General features: G+C 38.7%; 2 protein-coding genes across 2 annotated transcripts; both read left to right on the forward strand.

Moving 5' to 3' along the window:
• Window positions 1-2147: 2147 nt before the first annotated feature.
• On the forward strand, window positions 2148-4194 carry LOC142639803 (uncharacterized). Its single transcript, XM_075813943.1, has 2 exons — window positions 2148-2216; window positions 3736-4194. Exons 1-2 carry the CDS (start codon window positions 2148-2150, stop codon window positions 4192-4194), a joined length of 528 nt encoding a protein of 175 aa, XP_075670058.1.
• Window positions 4195-9421: 5227 nt separating this feature from the next.
• Window positions 9422-11293, forward strand: LOC142641718 (membrane metalloprotease ARASP, chloroplastic). The gene has a single exon (XM_075816197.1). It carries the CDS (start codon window positions 9562-9564, stop codon window positions 10921-10923), a length of 1362 nt encoding a protein of 453 aa, XP_075672312.1. The 5' UTR covers window positions 9422-9561; the 3' UTR covers window positions 10924-11293.
• Window positions 11294-23331: the final 12038 nt, after the last annotated feature.

The following is a 23331-nucleotide window of genomic DNA, read 5'->3' on the forward strand; positions in this document are numbered from 1 at the left end:
ATAGGTTATGGAAAAAGAGAAGTTAGAAGAAGTTAACTTGGGATCCGACTCACAAGAACCAAGACCCATCTCAATTAGTTCAAAGTTGTCAGAAAAGGAAAGTCAGAATTAATACGGCTATTAAAGGAGTACAAAGATGTCTTCGCATGGGATTATAGTGAAATGCCAGGATTAGATCCTGGGCTAGTAGTTCATACGCTGAATGTGGATCCAGAAGCCAAGCCAGTCGCCCAGCCTGCTAGAATATTCCACACCGAAATAGAAGGGTAGATAGTCAAGAATGTAGGTGCAACTTATCAATGGACGATGACGGTTATATTCCATGACATGATGCATCAAGAATTAGAAGACTATGTCGATGACATAGTGGTAAAATCAAAGAAGTGAGAAGAACATGTCCAAGTGTTAAGAAAGGTATTTGAAAGATGTAGAACCTTCAAGCTAAGAATGAACCCTCTCAAGTGCGCATTCGGAGTGTCATCAGGGAAATTCTTAGGTTTCCTGGTTCACAAAAGAGGAATAGATGTAGAACCGGCCAAAGCTACAACCATAGCAACTATGAACCTCCAGCCATAGTAAAGGAGTTGAAAAGCTTTTTGGGAAAAGTCTCATATATCCAAAGATTCATCCCCAGATTGGCATCCATTACCTCTACTTTCGGCAAACTGCTCAAAAAGGGGCAAAACTTCGAATAAAGGGAGGCACAGCAGGCAGCCTTCAAAAGGCTACAGCGGATTATGATGAATCTCCCTACTATGCAAGCTCTAATCCAGGAAGCCACTATTATTGTACTTAGCCACCAACCAGTATGTCGTAGGTGCGTTGATCACCCAAGAGGATGGAGATGGTATGGAACAACCAGTTTATTACATCAGTCGAGCTCTAAAAGACACAGAAACTCATTACCCAAGGGCAGAGAAGGCATGCTTGGCTATCGTGTATGCCTCGCAAAGGTTACATCATTATTTCTTGGCCTATGAGGTATGGCTGATGACTAAGTCCCACGCCATCAAAGCCTTATTACAACAGCCAATTCTCTCTGGCAGAATATCCCAATGGTTGCTACAATTATCACAGTATGATCTGAAGGTGGGAACGCCCAAGGCGGTAAAGAGCCAGGCTATAGCGGATTTGTTGTCACAGTTCCCAGGAGAAAAATAATTTCCGCTAGATGATGAAGTCCCAAGAGAAGTAGCCATGGCATATGAGGTCGGAGAATGGTGGGTAATGAAATTTGATGGGTCTTCTACCACCCAATCAGGGGAAGTAGGAGTAGTTCTGTATCATGAAGAAGACGAGGTTGTGGCATTATCATTCAAATTAGAATTCCCCTGTTCGAACAACATGGCAGAATATAAAGCCTATCTAACTAGGTTAGCCACGACCCTTAAAATGGGAGTCAAGCACTTAAGGGTAATAGAAGATTTGAACCTAGTGGTCTGCCAGACCAAAGGAAACTTTTCTTAAAAGGAACCCAGTCTAGCCCCTTATAGGGCAATGGCCCATAAAATGGAGGAAAAGTTTGCGACCTTTGAAATAGAGCATACTCCAAGGAGTGAAAACCTATTCGCAGATGCGCTGGCCGCATTAGGCTCACAAATAATCTTTGAAGGGGACAGCACCAGGATAGAAGTCAGCAAGAGGAAGGAGCCCATTATTGAAGTATTACAAGAAAGATTTCAAGAGGAGCAGTGTGAAGAGGATTGGCGGAATCCCATAAGGGAGATCTTGATGAAGGAAGGAGAGCCTGCGGAATTAAAGGTACTAAAAGATTATGCCCTGGTAAGAGGGGAGCTATACCGCAGGATGCCAAGTAGGGTATTATCTAGATGTATGGGGCAAAAGGAGGCTCAGAGAAAGTTGAAGGAAGTGCACGACAAGACTAGCAGATCCTGCGAGAGATCAACCTTTACCGCAGACTCCAAAGGGCAGGTTTTTATTGGCCAAGTATGGGAAGAGACGCGGACCAAGTCCAAGTCCAATACGAGACCTACGAGCTTGCGGCAGACAGAGAGCAAGCTACACTGTGTTCGTCAGCAAAGACTGGAGAAAACCATTCACCCAGTACTTAGCGGAAGGTATCTTGCCACAAAAGCACATTGAGCGATACAAGCTTAAAAGGCTGGCAACATGTTACTTTCTGCACAATGGTGTCCTCTTCAAAAAAGGGTATGATGGAGAGCCGCTATGCTGTTTGGGCCTCGAGGAAGCAAAAGGTATGATAAAGAAAGTGCATACTAGAGAATGCGAGGAGCATCAAGGGAAGAAGAAGTTATATAGATGCTTGTTGCAAATGGGTTACTACTGGCCTGCCATGAAAAGAGATGTTGGAAAATTTAGACCTCAGTTGATAGAATTAACAAGTTTTAAATCCAAGTTGTTAATTAGATTTATTATGCATAAAACTTGTTAAAACAGATAAACATCAATATCATGTCACAAAATCATACGCAATGGAAAAGTAAATAAGACAAGATATGATGACCCAGGAAAACCAATGAAACCAATCAGTTTCACAGTAAAAAACCTGGGGGGAAACCTTCCCGAAAAGAAATTTACTATAATAAAGAGAAGTTTCAGATCTAATACAAAACCTTTGTCCCTAGACTCTACAAACCCCGTAGATGAACTCACAGCAGAAACCTTCTATCGCTTCTGAACCTCTGAACTCTTCAATATATGAACGCCTCCCTTTGATGCACGGATCCTAGTACGTGACTAACTCCTTTGCACGAATCCCAGTACGTGACTCACTCACTAACTTGAGAAAGAAGAATGTTGGCTGCAAAGTTCTTCACTTCATCAATAATGAAGATCAAGAAGCACTTGATTACAAAACCCTAAGGCGCAAAGACGCAGTAGCTTCTTTCAGAGAGAATAAGGCTTCGGTCACCTTTTGCATATGTTCTCCTTATATTCTCTCATGTGACGGCCTTCAAAATAAGCCTTATATATGTCTAGGGTTGTGAGAAAAAAAAATTCTACATAAATACATAAACATGAGCTGAAAATCAAATCTGGAAATCTAAATTCCCATAACCTTGATAGATACCCCGATCGATTGACAAGCTGTCGAGCTTCATTTATTAAATCTCGATAGATAGCTATTTCTTGAGTAGCTATATAGAAGTTGTCCGTAGGTGTCCACAGGTGTCCAACTATCTATCCGCAAGTGTCCACAGGTGTCTAGCTATCTGTCCGCAGGTGTCCACAAGTGTCCAGCTATCTATCTAGCTTTAGTAAACACATTTTTTTCACTTGTTTCTTGGTCCAATCTTCATGGCTTTAGTACTAGACTTGAACAACATGTTCTTTGAAGTATTGAACACATCCTAGATCTACCCAACTACAAGTAAAGTGCGTTTTGTCAAAAGATTATCCAACTACATAAAATATGTCCTTAACAAGAGATACGACAGAATTTGTAAAAAGATGTCACAGCTACCAAGTACAAGCTAACTTGATTCACACCCACCCGCAGCAATTACACAATATGGTTACCCCATGGCCATTCCATACTTGGGGGCTTGATTTGGTGAGGCCAGTTAACCCACCATCTTGTGGATACATATGGATCCTCGTGGCTACCGAATATTTCACTAAGTGAGCAGAGGCAGTGCCACTTCACAAAGCCACGGGAGGAGCAATGGCAAATTTCATCAAGAAAAATATAATTGTAAGGTTCAGGGTACCCCATAGGATTATCAGCAACAACGGCACGCCATTTTTCAATAGTGGCATGAGGAAGATGCTGGAGTTTTTCCAGGTCAAACATCATCGTTCATCATCGTATTACCGCAAGGTAATGGGCAAGCGGAGGCAACAAACAAAACCCTCATAAAGATCATCAGCAAAATGAGTCAAGAGTATACAAGAGGATGGACAATGCATCTGCCAAACGCTCTTTGGGCCTACAGCAATTCGTCGAAGTCAGCAATAGGATTCTCACCTTTCTCTCTAGTCTACGGAATAGAAGTGATGAACCCAGTGGAAGCAATGACCCCTTCCTTACGGGTTATACAAATGAAGGAGAAGGAAAAGGAGAAGGAGGTCTTTGCGGCAGAAAGGTATCAGGACTTAGAAGGGCTCGACGAGAAGAGAGAAGAAGCTCAGGAGTGCAGCCACAGATATAGACGAAGGATGACAGAAGCCTACGACAGGATGACTAAAGAAAGGGTATTCGCAGAAGGATAACTCATGTTAAAGGTGGCAGACTACATCAGGAGAGGCATGGCAGGATCGCCTAAGTTTGCACCAAAATGGGAAGGGCCCTTTGTGATAAGAGAGGCGCATCCGACTGGGTATTACCGTGTGACCCAGATAGATGGCAAAGACCTAATTGATCTCATCGATGAGAAGTGGCTGAAGTGTTATTATGTGTAGAATAAGGAAGAACAAAAGGTCACAAAATCACCCCTTTCTTTTTTCTTTAATAAGTCTTATGTTTCTCTTTTGTTTTCTTTTCAAGTGACTATGTCACAAAAAAAGAATTGTAACGTGCTTTCATGAAATATACAATGAAAATTTATGAATTATTATAAAACATTCTATGTCATAGCAGTAGCAAAAATAAAAGAAACAGTAACCAAGTGTAGCATCTTATAGTTACAAAACCCAAATTGTGGCAAACCCGCCAAATGAGTGCTAAAAAAGAAGAAGAAAGGGAAATATAAAAGGTACTAGATAGAAAAAGAAGGGAACCACATCATCATCAATAAAGTCTAGAGATAAGGGTCTGGTCACCAAAATGGCTAGAACCACCAATGCTAGAAAGAAGGCATTCACGACCACCCTCCAAGTCTGCAACCTCCTTCTTCAGAACCTCAAGGTGTGCATCAATAGCATCAATGGCAGGCTAAACCTTCTTCATAAAAAAGGCATGAGCAATCTCATGAAGATGGTCCAGGATGAACTCTACAGCAAACCCCACACTAACAAGCTCCTGAATCGCAGCCCTTCACTGCGGGATCCTCTCGGTAGAAACGGTGTCAACAAAATTATGCTCAATATCATTCATCACGCTCCCTAGTAGCTTCAAAAAGTGCTTCCTGGTAGATCGGCCATATCGAAATCCTTGCATAAAGTTGTTGTGGCTGCTGAAAATTGCCACAAGGTGAGAAGCGCAATCCTTAGGTATCCTAAAGCCATGAAAGTTGACATAGGGAGGTCCGAAACCCCAAAAGTCTGCAGGATCGAGGTCATTGACCTCGTGTTGGTCAAAGCGAGTAAAGAAAGTTGCAGTCTCACTCGCTAAATCCGGCACTGTGGCAGAACTGCTACCCACCTCAAACTGAGAACAAACGGTGGGAAACGAACCTAGCAGAAGGTGTAAAGAGTGGAATAAGAAAATAAGAGGTAAGCAAATTGAAATTCATAAAGAATGGGTGAGGAAGAAAAGAGGAAAAGAGGAACTCACCAGGGCCTGTAAGAATGGGGGCTGTGGGAACGACAAAAACAGGTGTTACAGGTGCGGCAGGGGAAGTGGTTGTAGGCATATCTTTGTTAAGAACATCCTCAAACTCCTCAAAAGACAAGTCCACATCAGGATCACGTGTGGCAAAACTAGGAATGGAGGAAGGGGTAACTACTAAGGAGGAGTCATCCTTCACGACCTGGGATAGAGACGCGAAAGGGTCATTGGTGGAGATAATAAGGGGTGTGACCGGAGAGACAGCCTCGGCCTGGACAATAGCAGTAGTAGGAATGTGAATGGTCTCACTAACCTCCTTGGCAAGAACACCCTATGGGGCAACAGGAGTAGCAGAAGTTGCAGAAATCTCTTCAGCCATAGGGCGATACATAGAGATGGGTTCAGGCTCGGCCTGAGAAACAAGGACGAAGGTTAATGACACGTGTAAAAAAAAAAAAAAAAAGGTGAAAAGAAAAAGGGAAGAAAAAAGCATACTTCAAACTCGGGCTCATCGAGCGAAATAGGATGGGTAGCAGACCAGTCACCCTTGTACATAGACTGTAAAAACGAGAAGAAGGGGACGAGCCAACAAGAGCAAATAGTACGCCGCAAGAAGAATCCTATACAAGAATAATAAAGAATGAGAAAAGTTAGAGATGACATACTTTCCACTCAGTAGTGGTGGGTGCTTGAGAGGGAGAAGTCTACCTTTTACTGCCCCGGGTCCTACTAGAAGAAAAAGCATCAGTAGATGGCCGAGGAATGGTAGCCTGGTCTTGCCTGCCGCAAAATGCTTGTTGGAACGGGTGCGAACAAAGAGAGGAGTAGTGCTCTCTAATATAATGTTACTCATAGGAGGAAGGTCACTTTTAAAAGGTACAATATCCGAGGAAGTCTTAGAGGAATCATCACCTGCCTTCTTCTTCGCAGACTTGGACTTGGTGGAACTCTTCTTCGTGGGCATGGGAACATTGGTCACATTCACTCTCTCCTCCCAGCCCGCGAGATAATCACCGGCGTGCTAGTACCACCCTCTCTCCTCCTCGACCCAGTCGAATATGGCAAAACGGCTTTTTTTCCTAGCATACGCCAACACAGATGCAAAAGGTAGAAGTAAGCGAAGGTTGGCAGAGACAACTATGCCAAGCCCATCATGAGGGATGAGGGAAAAGCCGCGACTACCTAACAACTCTTTCTCGAATGAAATAATCACGGCCTGCCAATACCCATGCATAGCAACAGTACAAATACCTTCCCTCTGCGAGCCTGGAATGGTAACTGCGGTAAAGTGCTGGCTCCAAAACTCGAAAGCGGTATGCCGCAGGAATGGTAGGACGGAAATCAAAGACTCCATGAGAAAAGAGATGTCATCAAGAATGTCCTGATCCAGACCAAATTGCCTTCTCACCCGGTTAGCAAGATAGTGTACAAATCTGACACCTTCATTAGCCAAATAAGACAACCACCCAGCATTGGTGGTTGCCAAGTATGTTATACCCCTTTCCTCAAAGCTAGTCAGTGGGGTAGTGGTGCCAACAACATCAATAAATGTACCTATTATAGAATGCACACATGTATAACCTATACCTAAATTCCTATATGCCCTCCATGAAAACCCAACCCCTTTATCAAAGAATTCAACAATAGGATAATCAATTAGTTTTAAACCAGCCCAATGAAAAGCCAACAAAAAATCAGAATCAAACCTGCCATAGAAGTCCATGATGACCTTCGGACACGAGCTGTACTTCTCCTTAACAAATCGTACAGGCCTACACTTTGCCAGATGCCTAGCGCAATGCTCATACAACAAATGCTGCAGGATGGTATTATGAACAGAAGTGGTGATTATATGGTAGGAACCTGCCTGACTCTCATCGCTCCGCAAGATATCTAACTGGACGTACAAATGTCCCAAGAACATGGGTGCTAGCGGCAGACTCACCCCAGCAAAAATCTTAATAGCCAACCGAAAGTACGAGGCTTCACAGCATAATGGGGATGAGAGCCAAAGACAAACTTACAAAGCCAAAATGTGATGAAGGCCGCACAGCTAGTAGCGATAGAGAGCTTTGAAGGAGAACCAATCCAAAATGATAACTTGGCATTACCACTCATCCTTTTCTTCAACTCGGCCTCCAAGACCTCTTCCTCTGGAGAAAGTTCTAGAGTGGCAAGATCGACGTCGCCGAGGATGGGTAGAAGCAACTGATTTGCCACACCCTCCAAAGTCACGATGATCTCACCACAGGAGAAAAAGAAAGTATGGGTAGTGGTGCACCATCGATGGACTAAATGGCGGAGGTTAAATAAGTCTCTGAAGTTAGACAAATGGTGAGATAGAACAATGGCCTTCAATACACCAACCCGCTATACCAATCCCATAAAACCCGTATCGGACAGCTCTCTATCTACTCACTCCTTCCAACCCAAGGCAACGCCGGACCCAAATTCGAAGTGAATGGGTAAGGGGAGTGAAGTGCCTTGGCAGATGGCAAGATCGAAAATCGAAGAGGCCAATGGAGCCCAAGAAATGTCTGGGTTACGCCGGCAAAGGGCGAGCCACACACGGCTCGGCTACAGCGGCGCATATTCACCAGGAACCTTAGGGAAGTGGCCATGGACATCATACTAAGGATCTATAAGGGAGGCGCACTCACTTTTGGGATCGCACCGTTCTACTTCCTCATTGGAATGGTCCGATTCAGGAATATCTTTACAGCAGGCACTTGTAACAAAATGGAGGATTGCTTTAATACAGTTAATAACAAACTCACAGATGATATGCAAGAGGTGCTATCTAGGCCATATAGTAGTGAAGAAATTAAAGCAGCATTGTTCCAAATGGGACCAACAAAGGCTCCTGGACCTGATAGTATGAATGCACTTTTTAATCAAAAAATTTGGCATATTGTGGGTAATGAGGTGACTGATGCTTTGTTAGATTTTTTACATTCTAGTAATATGGAGTTTGATGTTAGTTATACTCACATTGTTCTAATTCCTAAAGTAAAGAAATTGGAAAAAATGGCAAATTTCAAACCGATTAGCTTCTGTAATGTAATATATAAAATTATTTCAAAAGTTTTGGCGAACTGGTTAAAGCTGATCTTGTCACAGATAATTTTCCCCACCCAGAGTGCGTTTGTACCAAGCTGCCTTATTACTGATAATGTGCTTGTAGCCTATGAAACTTCGCATGCCATGCATATTAGAAGAAAGGGTAAAAAGGGGGCTTTAGCTCTTAGTTGGATGTGAGTAAGGCCTATGACAAGGTGGAATGAAGCTTTCTTAAGGGTATGATGATCAAATTGTGTTTTTCGGAGGTTTGGGTGGATAGGGTTATGAGATGTGTTTCTACACCTTCCTTTTCTGTTCGGATTAATGAAAAAGCCTATGAGAATGTCATTCCTTCTAGAGTTCTTCGATAAGGAGATCTGTTGTCCCCTTATTTGTTTATGATATGTGCAGAAGGTTTTACTTCGCTCCTTGCTAAAGCCAAATCAGATAGGAGGTTGCATGGAGTGGCAGTCTGTAGAAATGCTCCTTGTATAACTAATCTGCTTTTTGCTAATAGGTTTAAGTTTAAGTTGGACTTATTAGAGAGATAGAATTTCACTCCTAGTTAAGTTTGAACTAAAAAAAAATTTATTTAAATAAAATGATAATTTTATTTCAATATTGTACTGACATGAAAAATTGTGAAAGTTTCAGAGGTTTCGGTTATATATATATATATATATATATATATATATATATATATATTAAATTGATTCTCAATTTAAACAATCCATATATGGATTAATAGAAAATTTATTCCTTAAAAAATGTTAGTAATATTAGTTTTTTTTTTAAAAAAGAAAAGAAAATAGTGATATTTAGATCGGAAACAAGTAAATGTAATATAAGTGGACAACTATCTATTCCAAGAAAAAAAAAAAAAAAAAGGGATAAAGAACCTCGAAATGGAAAATGCTACTTTTATAAGTGAAATCCAACTTGTGTAAAATAAGAGGGAGACAAATCACACGTCTCTCTGACTTTCCCCTCCACAGACCCAAAAAATATGAATTATCCATTCCCTCTTTCTATGCCATCCACTCTTCTCCCATTAGCCCAAACTTGTTGCTCCTTAAAAGAACCAAGAAGCCATGGTTATAAACCTCTCATTCTCTCCACCATCTTCCTCCTATTCCCTCCTCAAATTAACCAATTCAAAGTCACCCATCTCAGAATTTTCACTAAAGCATAAAACCCACTTCTCAAAATCTCCTTTTTCTTCTGAATGCTATTCAATCTCTTCATCACCCCTCAGTTTCAAGAACCAATTTTTATCTGAAAAAAGTAGAAACCCATGTGGGAAAAGATTTGATTTCAGGTCTGGGGCAATTTCTGGATTTGATTTTGGGAACTTTGAGAGTGCTCAGTCTGTTTTGGAAGCAGCTGCAGTGTTAACAGCCATAATCATTGTCCATGAGAGTGGTCACTTCCTCGCTGCTTATCTCCAAGGCATCCATGTAAGTAAATTTGCTGTTGGGTTTGGTCCAATTATAGCTAAATTCAATGCAAACAATGTTGAGTACTCTGTCAGAGCTTTTCCTCTAGGTGGCTTTGTGGGTTTTCCAGATAATGATCCAGATAGTGACATTCCAGTTGATGATGAAAATCTGCTTAAAAATAGGCCAGTATTGGATAGGGTAATTGTTATTTCAGCTGGTGTTGTTGCCAATATAATCTTTGCATATGTGATCATCTTTATTCAAGTCTTGTCAGTTGGTTTGCCTGTAAAAGAGGCCTTTCCTGGGGTGCTTGTGCCCGAGGTTAAATCCTTTTCAGCCGCTTCCCGGGGTGGGTTGCTTCCAGGCGATGTAATAATTGCAGTTAACGGAAATGAATTTCCAAAAGTAGGGCCTAATGCAGTTTCTGAGCTTGTTGATGTAATTAAGAAAAATCCAAAAAGAAATGTGTTGTTCAAGGTTGCAAGGGGGAAGGAGGACTTTGATATTGGGGTTACCCCAGATGAGAATTTTGATGGAACTGGTAAAATTGGTGTTCAATTATCACTAAATCTAAAGCTTTCAAAGATTATACCGAAGAATTTATTCGAGGCTTTTAGTTATGCTGGGAAAGAGTTTTGGGGTCTCACATATACTGTTTTGGATAGCTTAAAACAAACTTTTCTTAACTTCTCTCAAACTGCTAGTAAGGTTTCGGGTCCGGTGGCGATTATTGCTGTTGGTGCAGAAGTAGCAAGGTCAAATATTGATGGGCTTTACCAATTTGCTGCAGTTCTAAATCTTAACCTTGCAGTAATAAACCTCCTTCCATTACCTGCTTTAGATGGTGGTTCCTTGGCTTTGGTCCTCATTGAGGCGGCTAGGGGTGGGAGAAAGCTTCCTCGAGAACTAGAGCAGACGATTATGTCATCTGGGATTATGCTTGTCATTCTCCTAGGGTTATTCCTTATTATCCGGGACACGCTCAATCTTGATTTCGTAAAAGATTTGTTGTGATTGCTTCCAAGGTTCTGGAAGTTTGAAGATGATTTGGCTTGGGAAACATACGTGATGCTGTTGTTGGATCAGAGTGCTTGCCTGCGGAGTCTCACAGAGGGGGCAAACTGAGATCATTGGAAATACTTGACATAATGTGGTTTCTTCTTCCCAAAACATTACACGGAAGGTACTTATTTCAATTGTTTTCAATATCTTTCATCCAGTACTGGATCCTTTCTATGGTTTTGTAGATTATAATTTTTTATTGGCAACATAACGTGTTGTGAGCTTAAATATCTTCTTTTCCTCTGTGAAAATCCATGAAGATTTCTATTATAGTTACATTCTCTTCTATTTGATACTTGGAATTGAGATCTGTTGGGTACCACGAGTTGTAAGTTCTTTGGATGGTCTTTTGTTGCTTGTACTCCAACATTCAACTCAATAATGTAGGTAGTAACTCCTTTCCTGATAGTTCATTCTAAAAAGTTTCAAATTTTTGCTAGAAAAACTTTTGCATTTTGCAAATGATTTTTTTATTTATAACTCTGGATATGTTAAAAACTTAAAATACATTACCCAAAGATGGAATAAACATTTGTTGCTAGGCTTCTTTGCACGTGTTCTTGTCCAACTTCTTGGTTCTTATTTATGCCTCTTACATATTGATTGTTTGTTACCAAAGATTTATTGGTTAAAACATCCTTGCATATTGTTATGTTTTATAATATACAATGACTTGTATGTAGTCTGCAACTTCTGGCTCAATGTGATACACATACCTCAAGTAAAGGATTTGAGGATCATATGACCTCCTCGCATTGGCTTGTCCTTAATTTTAAGAAAATCAAAATGTTAACGATACCATTCCAGAGAGTTGAAATGGCAAAGTATTGACTGTAACCTAAATATCATTCTGGAGGTATACATCATGATAGAAGCTTTAGAAGATGCTTTATTTTTAATTACTTGGAATTATAATTGATTTTTGCAACATTACTAGAAAAGGAAGTAGAAGCTTTCGCAAAAACTATATTTTCCACTACCATTTCATTGCATAAAAGTTTCAAATACATACAACTTGGATTTGCAACACACACTAGTAGCTTGTGGGTGGTTGATATAATCAAGTTCATTACTGGTGAATTCCTAAATTTACACAGATGGTTTTTGATATTTTCCTCAAATGTTGAACAGAGATATATAATAAGGGGATACTACAACAAGGGCCCCCATTGCGCTCTGTATGAATGTTAATTTTTGCAAAACCTTTATTTAACCTAATATATATATATATATATATATATATATATATATATATATAGCTAATTTTGATAAATTCGGTGAGATATTAGTATATTACTATATTAGTGATGAGAAAGTCATAAAAGTAATAAAGTATAGTGACAGAGCGGCAATATGAAAGTGCGAATCTTCAGAGTAGAAACTAGAGTTTTTTTCACCCAAAAAAAAAAAACTAAAAGTTTTGGTGGACTATTCCGTACCTACTGATCACTTTTAGTTCCTTTTAACCTTCCAAATGAAAGTCATTAGTCCCTAAAATTTATATATAAAATAAAAAAATAAAAAAATCGGAGTTATTGTTCCCATGTCAGCACCCAACAACCCGAACCCGTTTTATTTGGTTTGCCCACCCAAACCTGTTTTCTAATAAGTTGATTCATTCCCAAATTCGAACACAACAAATCCGTATCTGGGGATGTAATACTTTAGATCCTGCTCATCAAATGCCAAGTTTATTTCCTAATTAATTTCCTCCGACACTTTCCAGCCCCTCTTCATGATGGATAGGTACAAAACGAACTTCCTCTAGAACCATATTAGTCTCAAATGGTGTGAGCTTCTGGGTATAGAAGCGCTCTGTCATCTGATCATAAACCATTGAAGCAACTTCATTAATACGATGATGCTGCAGCCTGTACTGCAGTACAGAACAAAATACCTCCTCAATCATTCAATACGGGTCTCACACACACACCCCTCGACTGTCTGTCTTTTACTAGCGCAAATTCATTAACCATGGCTTGGTCTTCTAATGCTAAAGTCATTTTGAAAGCCCACCAAATGATCTTGATCCCCACGGTGAGTGGGCTAGCTAGAATACCAATGTCATGATGGTGGAGTGCAATTACTGGGCCTCACTTATGCACTAGTTTATGATTGGCTTCTATTATAACCTCAAATATGAAGGATTATCAACTGCTAATATAATAACCTTCCTCGGAAGCTTTCTCTACATCAATAGGAAATTTTCCTTTTGAGTTTTGAATTTTCCCTTTATTTATAAAGGGAAGGGAGGGCCTTGTTTATCTCAAAAACTGATAAATGCTAAAGTTTATCTCAAAAATTGACTTCATAAGAGTTGGACTTAAGATAAAAAAATTTGAAAATGGCTGAGCAATTGAGGGCTGAGGAAACCAAGTGCCGAACAGAACCAAGCTCAAACCAAGTGTCTAGTGTTTTGAGGTTTGAGCTTAACTTTTTACTCACACGTCGAATTGAGGTGAAATTGGTGGAATTCGAAAGATATTCGGAGTGTACCAACTTTCGCTAAAATAGGCTTTTCCTAATTCATAAATTTACTATGCCAAAATCATCCCACAATTTAAGTCTAAAATTGTTTTTCATTTTTATTTGCAATTTAAGATCTTTCTGATAAGCTTTTCAGTTCCATATTACTTTGGTATCTAAAAATTAGCCATTTTGTGATCAGATTATGCTAATGGATATTTAGGATTTTTTTTTTTTTATACAAGATATAATTCTACTCTAGCCTAATCTAAGTTTATATGTGTGTGAGCTCCTTCTTGAAGTCTTGAATCTCGGCCCTTCCCTCTCACACCCCACAAGTACTTATACTTGTGGAGTGACCATCGCACCAAGGGTGTGCAGTGGTGCTAACGGATATTTAGGAAGTTACTTACATAAATAGTTAAATTAAACATTTATTCTAAGAGATTTAATTAAAATATGAAACTAAGGCTATTTATCTTATTATAATTAAACAATCTGTATGATTGTGCACCCCTTGTCCTAAGCCTAGACCAATGAGATTATGGCACCTCATTAATCATAATTAATTCTTTAAACGACCAATCAGAATAAATTAATCATAATCAAATGCGTCTAGTCCTAATTATACAGATTCGTATTAATTGTTGAAATTTGATTTGGTTGTAACTTTAATCCCTTGGTCCGATGAAAGCACATAATATATAGTTTTGATTTTTGAAACTTCTAGATTTGTTTTCAATGAAGCATTAGAAAGATCAAACCATCTGCTTCTCAAAAAAAAAAAAAAAAAAAAAAAAAAAAAGAAGGAAGATCAAACCATCTTTTCTCAACAACAAAATCAAAAACCAAAAAAGAAATAAAAAATAAAAAAGAAAAGAAGATCAACCATGCTGTCATGAAATGACAATTTTGCCCATAAAATGAGCTTAAACTAAGGCCGTGAAAGGGGGTGTATAGTATCAAGTAATTCTTAGGTACTCCCGGAGCACGGAAAATTGTGCTTTTTCCTCTCACATTCATGGTGGGGTCCGCTCATTAAATTCATGGTGGGGTCCACCATGAATGTGAGAGGAGGGAGCATCATTTCACTATACTCTAGGACTATCTAAGAATTTTCTGTATAGTATCAAGTGTAATGTGGCCTAAACTTAAGAAAGGCCTTACCAAATTATGGCTATTAATACCTGGAGTCTGACTCCCTATCCTTAATGGAATCCTCTTAAAAAACTCTACCAACACACATTCTGTTTGAAGTCTGAAGGCCGCATACGCAAGAATTACAACTTGTGAATGCACTATTCGACTAGTTTTTAAAATCATTTGGGTCATGATTGTCTAGAGTTTTTGCAAGTGTCTCGCGGGTAAGGTCTTCCCGTGAAATACTCACGAAACCTTCTGTTTGGCTATTTTGTCATTTTTGCTTTACCAAGTTTTTATCCACACTATATATACTCTCATTACCCACATATTGAAATAAGTGTTTTTCAGAGAGAAAACCCTAGAAAACACACTTGAGAGTTACAGATTGTTATACCCACAATCATCTACACATTTCCTTGTGGTTTTCCTTTACTCCTACCTCTCCATATCCAAATCCTTGAGAGGTTGATAGCCCAAACACTTACCACACCCAATCTGAGTGTAATGTGAGGTTTTAGTGTTGCTGGGAAGCATTGGAAGGAGCCATTGGAAGGAGCCATTCATTTGGCGGATGCAAATCGGGCTGAATTGTAGGATCTGGGAAAGTTAGAGAAGACAAGGTTCCGAGAAGCCAGTTGGTAGCAAGAGTTTGGAGGGCTCAAGTACATTGGGTAGACTAGGCTTGGAGGGTCTTTTGTTATTCGTGTACTCCAACTTATTCTCTAGTGGATCGATTCACCGCTTGGAGGCCGGCGGAGAGGTTTTTCGCCGAGTTCTTCGATTTTCCCTTCGATAACACGTCGCCGTGTTATCTTGTGTTTGCATCTTTCTTCCCTACTCTTTAAGTTTATCTTTTATTGTTGATATTGCATGAATATGACTTAGGGTAGTTGTATCGGTCGTTTGCACTCATTTACTCTTATTCCGCACTCATTTACTCTTATTCCACACTTAGCTTAAATTAGAGTAAAAACAATCTAGTCGTAATTTTTATTTGGGAGTCTGAACAAGGTCTTGTATTTTCACACAAATTCGAGCTTTCAATGGTCATCACGAGTATCAAGTTAAAAGGAAAGACATTTAGATTATAATTTACCAAACCGAAATTACTGATGAATGATAAATGAGAAAATTATAGCATAAAAAGGGAAAGAAGTTTATTAGAGAGATAATTCCACTAAAAACCTAACACAGTGTTAGGAGCTTTACTTGTTATTGATGATGGCACGAGGAATGAGAGTGCTTGGGCAGCATTGAGCCAATCACTTGGCTTCATGTTTTCTCAACACACTCATGACTCTTCATGCCAGACTAGTGATGCTCCTAAGGGCTCTTTGAGGGGGACCTGTTCAGTCTCCTTACTCAAGTTGGATCGATGAGCAAGATGAGGGGGCAGCATATGGAGGCACCTCGCTCCACCTGATACCCCAAGGCCATGGTAGAGGAGGGTCATGGTGGGCAGAAATGGATTTTGATGATAGGCAGTAGCAGGTGGTGCTGACTGTATATGGTGGTGCATGGCATTGGTGGCTTAGTTGCTAGTTTCTTATGTGTGGGCTTGGTGGCTTGAGTGCAAAGTAGAGTTGGGCTACTGTGATGATTAAATGTTGTGTGCAAAGCATTGGGCTAGTGGGTGCTGGCTGAATGCATGGACAAGTGCTAGTAGGTTAATGACAGTTACTTTGTGTGCTATATATGGGCATGTTGTGTGGGCTGTAATACTGATGGGAGGCCTTGAGCATGGGCCAAACCTCCCAAAGAACATATTGTGTGCGCTACTAGAGGATGGGTAGAGGCCCCATGGTTTGTTGAGATATGAGCTATGCATATGCAACATGTGCAGTGGCAGTTACCAAGCAGTTCCTAGTTTTCTTGATGATCAGACCTGCTGTGTAGGGGCTGGAAACGTGTGGAGACCAAACCAATACAGTATCAGTTGAAAGTGAGTCAGAACACAAGTGGCAAATTATCCAAGCCCAGGTTGTTACTAGGCAGTAACTGCCATAGTAGTTAATTCTGTTTATTTAACCCTAAGGCTGTTGGGCATGTCAACAACAAAGTGTATTTGGCCTTGATAAGATTTTGTGTAATTCTCTAGGCTTGTAAAAGGGTTTCCTTTGTACTTGGGATTTAGTAATAAAGGTTGGGAGCGGGTTCCCTGTAAATATTGTGTGTGTTGTGTGTTTATACATCCCTATATAATCTGTTTTAAGTATTACTGCAGTGTGTGTATGGTGTTGGTTGAGACTAAGTCAAGGACTTAGGGCCATCACAAACAAAAAATTTGAGTGAAAAATTGACCCTGTGACACATAGCTAACATCATAAGGCATATGAAGATATGCAATGAGTCAAAGTAACTTCATTTTATATATATTGTCGATGCCTCGTGGCCTTCGACCACCCCCAGCAGCGATTTGTGCTCTCCACACTTGTGGATAGGGCTCGGGGAAATAGGCGACGGGCTCTGGCATCCCTTTTCCCTTCTCTTCCCCCTTTTGTGAGAATGATGCACACTTTTGAATGTGAACTATGACTAATGAGTCATTTTTAATTAAGGTTCAAAAGTCACCACCAATCATTGAGTTTTTCTAAAGTATAATTGGTCACCTGACTTGATGATAATTTTATTACAAATCCTCGGTTAAGAAAAAGTCGATTTTTCCTAATTTAAATGGATGATAAAAAATCTTGATTCTTGGATTTGGAAGTATGGTTACCTATGGGAAGATGTTAAGCACCCTACAACGTTTGTCGCGAGACAGTCCTTTGTTTTGATGAACTCTTAATTTTTGGTCATTGGCAAATAAAAACAAATTATTTGCATTAACTTTTGGGGCTTTAAAGAAATTAGGCTTTAAGGATGGATTTGGGAAAGGTCTGTGGCCTTCATCAATGTTTTACTAGCACATTGGAATTAGTACCAAATTTCCATCCATGACAAAAATCCGATAGCATTTTGCCATATTTTCATGGCGAAAATCTAGCAACATTTCGGGTCAAGTGCGTCGTGGCACGCATAACGTTATCCTCACCAAGCTCTCACAATGAGAATAAAGCAAGAAGATGCCACAATTTCACAGTGAAAATCTAGCAAAGTTTCTCGCTAGGTGCGCCACGACACACCGATAGGGTTTCATGCCTATGTATACAGCATGCCGAGGCTTACCAAGCATGTAATGTGTGTTGTATACACGGGGAAACCGATGTCACTAGCTAACATAGATAGGAGCAATCACAAGCATTGTAGATCATGCACCCAATGAAGCATGAATATGCATCTATAGCACAAGCCTTGAATACATAGCCATGCTCTAAGTTCAAGAGCATCCATGATTAGGGAAAGGTTGCCTTCCTAATCATGAATGTCCATCATCCGAAGTGCATGACTAAATTTACAATATATAACATGCACAATATATCAACATACAATGGAAAAGTAGACATATCCACACCCAAAGGGTGTGGCTCAAACAAGATACAAGAAAAGAACCTTAATCTAGGAAAGCAACTAGACATGGCTCTAAAGGAAAGGCTAGGAAAGAATGAACCTCACAGAGGCGCTAAGCCCCTAATCTACAGATCAATGCCCTTTTGCTTGCTTTTAAAAGTTGCATGCGTGCCCCATCCATCACATGTAATAAACACAAAGCAACAAAGCCAACAGACAAGCAAGCACATAGCAAAGAAACAAGCAAAGAGATAAAAACACACAAATAAGCAAACAAGAAAAGGAAGGAAGCATGCTATCAAACAAACAAACAAAGAGAGAGAATATATGTGAGAGACCGCAACTTCTTTTGAAGGAGGGGGGTGCTCTTAAAAAGTGATTTGGGTGCTTTAAGGCACCTCTCTTTTGGGTAGTGGTATGGAGTCACCACTTGTTTTTTATAAAAAAAAATAAGAAAAATAAATATAATTACATGTTCAAAATACTTCAAATGTCATTGATTGAATAAAAAAGAGTACAATTTTGGTAAATTAACCTTACAAGGCTTTGGTCCTATTTACAATCTATGAAAAAGAATACAAAGCTTTGTTCCTAGTTACAATCTGCCAAAATTAAAGACAAAACACTTGTCTAGCTATCCAAAATCCTAAGTTCAAGGGCAAGGTTATGGAATGGGAAGATGCTAGGCACCTATTCTGCCCAGACAAAATCTGGTCTTCTAGACCCTAATGACGATTATATACCCTTTTTGAATGATGTTGAACGATATGTTGTAACACACATGACCGATACTTGATAAATATTAATTTACAAAATTTTGTCCTATGAATATGTCCTCTTCTTAAAGAAATATAAGATCTGTTTTGAAAATTTTTTTTTTTAAATGAGATTTGATTTGTAAAGAAAAAAATCAAATCTGTTTTTACAAAGGGTAAAAAAAAAAAAAAAAAAAAAAAAAAAAAAAAAAAAAAAAATATTTGATTGGTTAACAAAAATCAAATATATTTTGAAAAGTTAAAAGAGAAGGATTCAATTTGCAAAAAAAAATCAGATCTGTTTTTAAAGTTAAAAAGAATAATTTTGTTAAGAAAAATCAGATCTGTTTTGAAAGGTTAAAGAAAAAGAATTGTTTTGTAAAAAATGTCAGATATGCTTTTTGAAGTTAAAAAAAAAAAAAAAAAAAAAAAAAAAAAAAAAAAAAAAAAAAAAAAAACTTTAACCTAACTCTAAATTCCTTCTTTGAAATTTCAAAATCTACAATATTAGATAAAAAAGAAAACTTTTATCAAAAATTTTTCATATCTACATTTAATGAAAATACAAATCAGTTTTGAGACCCAAAAAAAATCAAATTTGTATTTAATGAAAATACAAATCAGTTTTGAGACCAGAAAAAAAAAAAAATCAAATCTGTTTGCCATATAGATCAGTTCTTAATCAGTTCAGATTTGTATGGCAAAAATAAATTAAGAACTATGCATAATAAAATCAAACATATTAACCAAACTCATGCAATGAACAATCACCACATACTAATCAATGGGGAAAAAATATATAGAAGAATATAATTGAATACCTTTTGCATGAGCGTGCTCTTCAAATAAAAGAATATTTTAGAAATAAAAGAAGTTTTTCACTTCATTGAGGTCTAAAATACTTTACTTACAAAAAAGAAGTTCTTAAAGCAAAAGCCTCTAGAACGTCTTTAACGTAAGGGTAGCAGAGAAGTCAGAAAGAAGAGCCCTTCATTCTGATTTTTTTTCCTCTATTTATAGAGGTTGGGATGCTTAAAAAATAAGTTGAATGAGATCAGATACGAATTGGAATGCGTCATTATCTCTAAAAATCTGAAAGAAAAAAAAAAAAAAAAAAGGTTTTATCTCAAACAAGGGGTCCATGGGCCGAGCTAAGCTTTTGGGCCAATCAGCACTCCAAGAGTGCCGACAGGCCCTCTTGGGTGCCAAGTCCATGTTTGAGTTATGATTCGATTTGGACTCCTTTTTTGCGGATTTTTTAGCTAGAAATTGCATCTAGACACGTTTTTTATTCGTATTCTAAAAATTAATCCTATTTTCTTTATATTAAGGTCTTTAAAGTGATAATTATCTTATTGATAAATATCCCAAAAGACTTTTTTTGATACAAGATAAAATTCTACTCTAACATAATCTAAGTGTATATGTGTGTGAAGCTCCTTCCTGAAGACTTGAACCCCGGCCCTTGCCCCCCAGACTCCACAAGCACTTATACCTGTGGAGTGACCATCGCACCAAGGGTGTGCGATGGTAATATCCCAAAAGACTTGATTATCCATAACTTCTTTATTATTAGATTATCCAGGTTATTCTCATGCAAGCAGGCCTATTCTTGACATTAACTAATAACCAATCACAAATTATTTAATTAATTTTAATTGTTTAATCAATTAGAATTAATTTAAATTAAACATGCGTAATCGGTTCCACCTAAACAAAATGCATGTAGACCGTGAAAACTTGATCTTATGATATCTTTCAATTCAACGGTCCGATTTAGGAATCGGACATAGCGACGCGATCATTAGAATCTCAATATCATTTTTATGATATGCAATGAATGAATTAACACATGTAACGCAACTCTAAATTTTGGGTATATGAATGGTCACTCTAGTCATCTTCCAAGATTAAATTATGGGTGCAAAATCGAGTGTCTACAGAATGCCCTTCATTGATAGAGCTCGCTAAGTGAATGTCAATGTAAAATAAAGACACCGATTTTAGCGGCCCTGATTTAATCGAGGTTGATTTTTCAAAGATTACCTAGCCTTAGAACTTAAAACATTGGGATATAGAACTAGTGTTTTGTTGTTTTGAAAAATGAAAATTGTGAATACTTGACCTACTTGACAACTAATAAACTTGAATAAAATCTTGAAATCTGAGGTAACTGAGAGGCTTCTCTATCTTAGTCTGAATCTGGGGTGGAATGAGAGGCTTCTCTATCTTAATCTGGAACTGTGGCGACTAAGGGGCTTCTCTACCTTGATCTGAATTAGAGGTAACCAAAAGGCTTCTCTATCTTGGAACCTGGGGCGATTGAGGGGTTTCTCTATCTCAATCTTGAATAGTGATGACCAAGGGGCTTCTCTACCTTGATTTGAATATGAGGTAACCAAGAGGCTTCTCTATCTTGGAACCTAGGGCGATTGAGAGACTTCTCTATCTCAATCTTGAACTGTGACGACCAAGGGGCTTCTCTACCTTGATTTGAATGGAAGGTAACCAAGAGGCTTCTCTATCTTGGAACCTAGGGTGATTAAAAGGCTTCTCTATCTCAATCTTAAACTGTGATGAACAAGGGGCCTCTCTACCTTGATCTGAATGGAAGGTAACCAAGAGGCTTCTCTATCTTGGAACCTAGGGCGATTGAGAGGCTTCTCTATCTCAATCTTGAACTGTGATGAACAAGGGACTTCTCTATCTTGATCTAAATGGGAGGTAACCAAGAGGCTTCTCTATCTTGAAACCTGGAGTGATTGAGAGGCTTCTATATCTTAATCTGAAACTGTAACGACCAAGGGGCTTCTCTACCTTAATCTGAATGGAAGGTGACCAAGAGGCTTCTCTATCTTGATCTAAAACTATGGTGACCAAGGGGTTTCTCTACCTTGATCTGAATAGGAGGTAACCAAGGGGCTTCCCTACCTTGATCTGAATGGGAGGTAATTAAGAGGCTTCTCTATCTTGGAACCTTGGGCAATTGAGAGGCTTCTCTATCTCAATATTGAACTGTGGCTACCAAGGGGCTTCTCTACCTTGATTTGAATGGAAGGTAACCAAGAGGCTTCTCTATCTTGGAACCTAGGGCAATTGAGAGATTTCTCTATCTCAATCTTGAACTATGACGACCAAGGGGCTTCTCTACCTTGATCTGAATGGAAGATAACCAAGAGGCTTCTCTATCTTGGAACCTAAGGCGATTGAGAGCCTTCTCTATCTCAATCTTAAACTGTGACGAACAAGGGTCCTCTCTACCTTGATCTAATTGGAAGGTGACCAAGAGGCTTCTCTATCTTGGAACCTAGGGCGATTGAGAGACTTCTTTATCTCAATCTTGAACTGTGACGAACAAGGGGCTTCTCTACCTTGATCTGAATAGGAGGTAGTCAAAAGGCTTCTCTATCTTGAAACCTGGAGCAATTGAGAGGCTTCTCTATCTCAATCTGGAATTGTAACGACCAAGGGGCTTCTCTACCTTAATCTGAATGGAAGGTGACCAAGAGGCTTCTCTATCTTGGAACCTGGGGTGATTGAGAGGCTTATCTATCGCAATCTGAATCTAGAGTGACCAAGAGGCTTCTCTATCTTGATCTAAGACTGTGGTGTCCAAGGGGTTTCTCTACCTTGACCTGAATGGGAGGTAATCAAAAGGCCTCTCTATCTTGGAACCTGGGGCGATTGAGAGGCTTCTCTACCTTAATCTGAATTTGAAGGCGACCAAAAAGCTTCTCTATCTTAATCTGAATGGAAGGTAACCAGGAGGCTTCTCTATCTCGGTTTGAATCTGAAAATTTGAAATTTCTCTACAATAGACAAAAATTCATATTAGATCTTAATGATCGAGAACCAAATTTACTTACTAGATTTATCTTTTTTTGAAGATTTGTATTCTGGGGATTTATCCTCTTTTTTTTTGTTTTGAAAATTTGTTCATGGAGATTTATCCTTTGAAGATTTGTTTAGGAGATTTTTTCCTTCAAAAATTTATTCGGGAGATTTTTCCTTTAAAGATTTGTTCAGGAGATTTTTCCTTTTCAAGATTTGTTCATGGAGATTTGTCCATTGAATATTTATACAAGATTTTCCCTTTAATAAAGGTGTGTTCAAGGAGATTTGTCCATTTGAAGATTTATTCAGAAGATTTTTCCTTTTATGAAGATGTGTTCATGGAGATTTGTTTATTGAAGATTTATTCAAAAGATTTTTCCTTTAAAGATTTGTTTAGGAGATTTTTCCTTTGAAGATTTATTCAAGAATTTTTCCTTTGAAGATTTGTTCAAGAGATTTTTCCTTTTATGCAGATGTGTTCATAGAGATTTATCCATTAAATATTTATTTAGGAGATTTTTCATTTTCATGAAGATGTGTTCATGGAGATTTGTCCTTTGAAGATTTGTTTATGGACATTTTTGTCATTTGAAGATTTGTTCAGGAGATTTTTCCTTTTATAAAGATGTGTACATGGAGATTTGTCCATTGAAGATTTATTCAAGAGATTTTTTCCTTTGAGGATTTATTCAGAAGATTTTTCTTTGAAGAT

Source organism: Castanea sativa, chromosome 6, assembly GCF_040712315.1.
Source record: "Castanea sativa cultivar Marrone di Chiusa Pesio chromosome 6, ASM4071231v1".
In the NCBI taxonomy this organism is placed as follows: domain Eukaryota; kingdom Viridiplantae; phylum Streptophyta; class Magnoliopsida; order Fagales; family Fagaceae; genus Castanea; species Castanea sativa.